The 7,184-nt window shown below is 59.5% G+C and overlaps 1 protein-coding gene across 1 annotated transcript; it reads left to right on the top strand.

The window, feature by feature from the left end:
* Positions 1 to 2,909: 2,909 nt before the first annotated feature.
* EGR1 (early growth response 1) lies at positions 2,910 to 6,750 on the top strand. The gene is made up of 2 exons (XM_084883278.1): positions 2,910 to 3,466; positions 4,190 to 6,750. Exons 1-2 carry the CDS (start codon positions 3,166 to 3,168, stop codon positions 5,536 to 5,538), a joined length of 1,650 nt encoding a protein of 549 aa, XP_084739404.1. The 5' UTR covers positions 2,910 to 3,165; the 3' UTR covers positions 5,539 to 6,750.
* The last annotated feature ends 434 nt before the right edge of the window (positions 6,751 to 7,184 follow it).

Below are 7,184 nucleotides of genomic sequence, written 5' to 3'. Positions count from 1 at the left end.
CAACAATAGCCACTGTTTATTAAATGCCAACTGTAAGGCAGGCCCTGTGCTTTGGGACTTCACACAGATGGCAGTCCATTTAAGTTTCAGTCTTCACGATAACCCTTTATGTGGATATCATGAACATTAGCCCTATTTTACAGTTGAAGGAAGCAAGATACAAAGAGCCCGGGGAAGGTACCTCACCAGGGAGTGGCAAAACAGGCATTCAGACACAGAACCACGTGACCCTGCTTGGCTGGGCCTTCCTGGCCTGCAGGAGGCCCCAGACAGGCTCATCACTCCTGCCCCTAAACGGACAACTCCGTGGGTAGTTGGTGGGAGTGGGTCCCCTATCCAGCCCTGGGCACTGGGATGAGGAGCTCAGACATAGAGCAGAGAGACAAGGGAATCCTGGTTCACTGCAGGGTTCCTTAAGAAGACTTTTATAGCCCTCGCTGGTTTGGCTCAGTAGATGGAGCGTAGGCCTGCGGGCTGAAAGGTCTTGGGTTTGGTTCCAGTGAAGGCACACACACAGGTGGTGGGCTTGATCCCTAGTACTGCAGGAGGCAGCCGATCAATGATTCTCTCATCACTGATGTTTCTCCCTCCCACTTCCTCTCTGAAATCAATAGAAGTATATTTTTTAAAAGATTTTTATTTTGCCGGGACCGGTTTGGCTCAGTGGATAGAGTGTCGGCCTGCGGACTGAAAGGCCCCGATTCGATTCGGGTCAAGGGCATGTACCTTGGTTGCTGGCACATCCCCAGTAGGGGGTGTGTGTGCAAGAGGCAGCTGATCGATGATTCTCTCTCACCGATGTTTCTAGCTCTCTATCCCTCTCTCTTCCTCTCTGTGAAAAATCAATAAAATATATTTAAAAAAATTTTTTTATTTTAAAAAATGTGTGTGTGTGTGTGTGTGTGTGTGTGTGTGTGTGGTGGGGGTGGGGCGGTTACAGAGGGATGAAGCCCGAGAGTCACAACCCCCCGCCCCCCCCCCCCCCCAATTTAAATCCCTTGACACCGACTTTCTGAGGCTCTTTGGTTCCTAGAGACCTTGACCTGCCCACTTCCCTCCAGGTGTCATCAGCACCCTCCTTCCACAGACACATCTGCTTTATTTTCATTTTTTCAAATGCATTTTTATTGACTTCAGAGAGGAAGGGAGAGGGAGAGATAGAAACATCAATGATGAAACAGAATCATCGATCGGCTGTCCCCTGCGCTGGGGATCGGGTCTGCAACCCAGGCATGTGGCCTGGCCGGCATCGAACCTGGTTCATAGGTCCACGCTCAACCGCTGAGCCACGTCGGCCAGGTTGCTTTCTTTTCAAATTCAGAAAAAAACAACCCTTCTTCCCCTGGATTCAGTGCTAGAGCTGGTCTTCCGCCCCCGGGATCCCTGTTGTCTTTGGGGCGTGCGGACCGGACAGGGAAGGGCTTCCCTGCTCGTGTCCACTCCCCGGAGGCCTGCGGTAACGGTTCCGCCCCCGCCCCCGCCATCGCGGGGAGGGGAGCGTCGCCGGCGCGGAGCCCGGTCGCCTCGGCGGCGGCGGCTCCCCGGGGGCCGCGGGGGGAGCCCGGCTGCGGCGCCTGCTCAGTGCGCGCTCACTGCGGCTCCCGCGCCCCCGGCCTGGCGCGGCGCCGGCGCGGAGCCCGGAGGGGGGGCGGGAAGACGGCGGAAGAGCCCGCTCGGCCGGGGGCTCCGGAGCGGAGCCGGAGAGGGACCTCCAGGGGGCAGCACCAAACCGCTGAGCACGTCCTGTCCACGTCCCAGCCCGGGGTCCCCAGGCTGCCCGCAGGGAAGCCCCCTTTTCAGACTCCCGCCCTGTCCACCCCACCTCCACCCATTCTGGATAAAGATGGGAAAGCCTCCCACCACCACAAGGATCACCAGTGCCTGGGGGGGAGGGGGGAAAGGACTCAGGTCTCCCCTAGGGCAATCAGATATCCCCTCATCCGGTCACCCAAAGGTGGCCTCTCTCCCGGAGGACACCAGGGAATCGCCTTTCAGCTCTGGGTGGCCAAGAGGGATCCCCAAGCTCCCACATCCCACTGGAAACGGTCCGAGAAGCAGGATGCCCATTGCAACGCATAGGAACCCAGGAGCCATCTAAGCTGTTATTTCCCAGCCTCACTCCCCCGCGAGGACCTGGACAGGCCCCACGAGGCAGGTGGCGGCCGGGGGTCAAGGCCCCGCCCCTCCCGGGAGGGAGGCCTCCGACCCGGCGGCCCGCCGCTCCTCCCCTTCGCTCCCGCTCCGCTCCCACGGTCCCAGGGGCGGGCGGGCGCTGGGTGACGGGGGAGGACGCCGGCCCGGCTCGCCCTCGCCCCCGCCCCGGCCGGGCTTCCCCAGCCCGGTCCCGCCGGGGAGCCTCCGGAGCCGAGGCTCCGCGCCCGGGCGTCCCCCGCTCTCGCGCGCGCCCGGGCTCCCGGCGGGGAACCAGGGGGGCGGGGGGGAGCCCGGAGCAGCCGGCGGAGGCCGGAAACGCCATATAAGGCGCAGGAAGGATCCCCCGCCGGAACAGCCCTTATTTGGTCAGCGCCTTATTTGGAGCGGCCCGATATGGGCCGGCCGCTTCCGGCGCCGGGAGGAGGGGGGGAGGGCGGCGGGGGGCGGAGGGAAGGGGCGGGGGCAGCGCCGGGATCCCAGGGCCGCTGGGCTCCGCGAGCGCCCGGCTGCGGCTGGGGCCTCGGGCTGCCGCGAGGTGCGGGCTCCCGGGTGCCCAGAGCGGGCGGAGGGCCCGGGGCGCGGGGTGGCGATGCCCACCGGGGCCTGGGACCGGGGGCTTCACGTCACTCCGGGTCCTCCCGGCCGCCTTTCCATATTAGGGCTTCCTGCTTCCCATATATGGCCATGTACGTCACGACGGGGGCTGGCCCGCGCGGCGCCAGACCCTTCAAATAGAGGCGGATCCGGGGAGCCGCGAGAGATCCCAGCGCGCACAACTTGGGGAGCCGCCGCCGCCCGCGACCGCCGCCGCCCGCTTCCGCCGCCAGGACCGGCCCCGCAGCCACGCCGCGCGCACCCCGGCCGGCGGCGAGGGCAAGCCCGGGGACTCTGCCCGCGCTCCCCACACTGTGACCCGAGCCCCGCATGTGACCCGGCCAGGTTGCCGGGAGTGTGCCCCGCGCTGCCCCGTCCGCCCCAGCAGCCGCGCTCCAGCCCGCCCGCCCGCCCGGGATGGCCGCAGCCAAGGCCGAGATGCAGCTGATGTCCCCGCTGCAGATCTCGGACCCGTTCGGCTCCTTTCCCCACTCGCCCGCCATGGACAACTACCCAAAGCTGGAGGAGATGATGATGCTGAGCAACGGGGCTCCCCAGTTCCTCGGAGCCGCCGGGGCGCCCGAGGGCAGCGGTGGCAGCAGCGGCGGCAGCAGCAGCAGCAGCGGCGGAGGCGGCGGGGGCAGCAGCAGCAACAGCAGCAGCGCTTTCAACCCGCAAGGAGAGGCGGGCGACCAGCCCTACGAGCACTTGACCCCAGGTAAGCGGTGGCCTACTCCGAAGATTTAGCCTTTTCGCCCCCATCCTACCGCTCAGTCCTCCCCCACAGCCTTTGCAGGATCTCAAGGGTGCAAGTGGGGTTTCCCTCCTAGTCCTTGCACCTCGGGGTCCTGTGTTAGGGAGGGATGCCTGGGGACATCCACCCCCGCCCCCACCCTCCTCATCCCCGGCGGCGCGCAGGGAGCTAGCTCTTGTTTTGGAAGGAGAGCTCTGGGGCTGCGTGGGTGGGTGGCGGTGGGGGGGAGGGAGGGCTTGTTTTGATAAGCGGGACTGCGAGGCCCTCCCCCCTCCCGAAAAGCTTGCCTTGCCTGCCGCCCGTCCCCAGGGAAGGGCTGTGATCCGCGGCCGGGGATGCCCGGCTCCCCGGGGTAGGGGATGCGCATAGCGGGACTGAGCGGGGAGCTGGCGGGAATCCCTGCGCCGCGCAGCCGCCGCCGCTGCGGAGTGCCGGGCGCTGCAGCGGAGGGGGATTCTCCGTATTTGCGTCAGCTGTTGTTGAATTGGGTTCTGCCGCTGGAGCGGGTCCAGGAACATTGCAGTCTGCTGTTATCAATTATTAACCAGCTGGGCAGTCAATGATTTTGCCGGCCCGACCTCTTGCCTGACAGCCTCGCTCCTCCTCCTCTTCCTCCTCCTCCTCCTCCTCGTCCTCCAGTGATTGCTCTCCAGTAACCAAGCCTCCTCCTCCTTTTTCTCCTGCCAGAGTCTTTTCCTGACATGTCCCTGAATAACGAGAAGGTTCTGGTGGAGACAAGTTATTCCAGCCACACCACTCGGCTGCCCCCCATCACCTACACGGGCCGCTTCTCCCTGGAGCCTGCACCCAACAGTGGCAACACCTTGTGGCCCGAGCCCCTCTTCAGCCTGGTTAGCGGCCTCGTGAGCATGAGCAACCCACCGGCCACCTCCTCCTCGGCACCATCTCCGGCAGCCTCTTCCTCCTCCTCCTCCTCCTCCTCCTCCTCGGCCTCCCAGAGCCCACCCCTGAGCTGCGCGGTGCAGTCCAACGACAGCAGCCCCATTTACTCGGCCGCACCCACCTACCCCACAGGACCGAACACTGACATCTTCCCTGAGCCTCAAGGCCAGGCCTTTCCAGGCCCGGCAGGCACTGCGCTCCAGTACCCGCCGCCGCCTGCCTACCCTGCCGCCAAGGGCAGCTTCCAGGTCCCCATGATTCCAGACTATCTGTTTCCACAACAGCAGGGGGACCTGGGCCTGGGCACCCCAGACCAGAAACCCTTCCAGGGCCTGGAGGGCCGTCCTCAGCAGCCTTCCCTCACTCCCCTCTCCACCATCAAGGCCTTTGCCACCCAGTCGGGCTCTCAGGACCTCAAGGCCCTCAACACCTCTTACCAGTCCCAGCTCATCAAACCCAGCCGCATGCGCAAGTACCCCAACCGGCCCAGCAAGACGCCCCCCCACGAGCGCCCCTACGCCTGTCCGGTGGAGTCCTGCGACCGCCGCTTCTCCCGCTCCGATGAGCTCACCCGCCACATTCGCATCCACACCGGCCAGAAGCCCTTCCAGTGCCGCATCTGCATGCGCAACTTCAGCCGCAGCGACCACCTCACCACGCACATCCGCACCCACACAGGCGAGAAGCCCTTCGCCTGTGACATCTGTGGGAGAAAGTTCGCCAGGAGCGATGAGCGCAAAAGGCATACCAAGATCCACCTGCGGCAGAAGGACAAGAAAGCAGACAAAGGGGTGGCCTCCTCGGCCACTCCCTCCCTCTCTTCCTACTCATCACCGGCGGCTACCTCCTATACCTCCCCGGTCACTACCTCTTACCCGTCCCCGGCCACCACCTCCTACCCGTCCCCCGTGCCCACCTCCTACTCCTCCCCTGGCTCTTCCACCTACCCCTCCCCTGTGCACAGCGGCTTCCCCTCGCCCTCCGTGGCCACCACGTACTCCTCCGTCCCCCCTGCCTTCGCGGCCCAAGTCAGCAGCTTCCCGTCCTCGGCGGTCACCAACTCCTTCAGCGCCTCCACAGGGCTTTCGGACATGACAACCACCTTTTCTCCCAGGACAATTGAAATTTGCTAAAGGAAAAGAGGGGAAAAAAGGGAAAAGGGAGGAAAAGAAACACAAGAGACTTGAAGGACAGGAGTAGGACATACTCCTGTCAGATGGAGGTTCTCAGAGCCAATCCTTCTCTAACTTGACCCCCTGGGGTCAGCGTGGAAATTCTGTTGGCCAACAATCCTTTCTGCCCTCTCGCCCTTCCTCATCGACTCCCTTTGACTTCAGCTGCCTGAAAACAGCCATGTCCAAGTTCTTCTCTTCTATCCAAAGAACTTGATTTGCATGGATTTTGGATATATCATTTCAGTATCATCTCCGCCATATGCCTGACCCCCCCGTCCCTCCAATGCTAGAAAATCAAGTTGGCAAAATGGGGTTCGGGCCCCTCAGAGCCCAGCCCTGTACCCTTGTACAGTGTCTGTGCTATGGATTTTGTTTTTCTTGGGGTACTCTTGATGTGAAGATAATTTGCATATTCTATTGTATTATTTGGAGCTGGGCCTCACTTGGGGGGGGGGGGAGGGGAGAAAAACCAAGCAAACCAACAATGGTGATCCTTTATTTTGTGATGATGCTGTGATGATTAAGTTTGAAGCTTTTTTTGAAACAGCAGTCCTTGGTATTAATCAGAGCATGTGTCAGAGTGATGTTCCGTTAACCTTTTTGTAAATATTGCCCGACTGTACTCTCACATGTGGCAAAATATGGTTTGGTTTTTCTTCTTTTTTTTTTTGAAAGTGGTTTTCTTCGTCCCTTCGGTTTAAAAGTTTCACGTCTTGGTGCCTTTTGTGTGATACGCCTTGCTGACAGCTTGACCTGTGCCAGTTTAAGGGACGCGCTCACCTCTAGCCTTAAGGGGGGCAGGGAGTGATGATTGGGGGAAAGCTTTGGGAGCAAAATAAGGAAGGGGGCTGAGCTGAGCTTCGGTTCTCCAGAATGTAAGGGGGGAAAAAAATCTAAAAATCTGAACTCTCAAAAGTCTATTTTTTTAACTGAAAATGTAAATTTATAAATATATTCAGGAGTTGGAATGTTGTAGTTACCTACTGAGTAGGCGGCGATTTTTGTATGTTATGAACATGCAGTTCATTATTTTGTGGTTTTATTTTTACTATGTACTTGTGTTTGCTTAAACAAAGTGACTGTTTGGCTTATAAACACATTGAATGCGCTTTATTGCTCATGGGATATGTGGTGTATATCCTTCAGAAAAATTAAAAGGAAAATAAAGTAGCTGTGGTTGCGCGTATCTTTCCTGGGCTGGGGTGGGCTCTGCAGTCTCCCTCCCTGTTGGAGGTTTTGAGGTGTTTTTACAGAGACAAGGACATTCCCACCAGAGTCGTCATGCCCACAGTGTGTCATTGGGATGAGTTCTTTTTTAAAAATTGATTTTAGAAAGGGAAGAAGGAGAGAGACGTCAATATGAGAGAGTTACAGGTGACTGGTTGCCTCCCGTATGTGCTCTGACAGGACCGAACCCACAACCCAGGTATGTGCCTTAATCAGGAGTGGATCCTGTGACCTTCTAGTGCCCAGGACAATGCTCCAACCAATTGAGCCAAACCAGCCAGGGTTGGAATGAATTCCTTATAAGGGCTAGGTGTGTGGGTCTTTTTTTTCCTCTTCAGTATATATTGTATTTTAAAATTTATTTTAAAAATATATTT

Source organism: Pipistrellus hanaki (genome assembly GCF_964339955.1).
Source record: "Pipistrellus hanaki genome assembly, chromosome: 5".
Lineage (NCBI taxonomy): Eukaryota > Metazoa > Chordata > Mammalia > Chiroptera > Vespertilionidae > Pipistrellus > Pipistrellus hanaki.
This window is presented reverse-complemented; position numbering and strand designations above follow the sequence as displayed.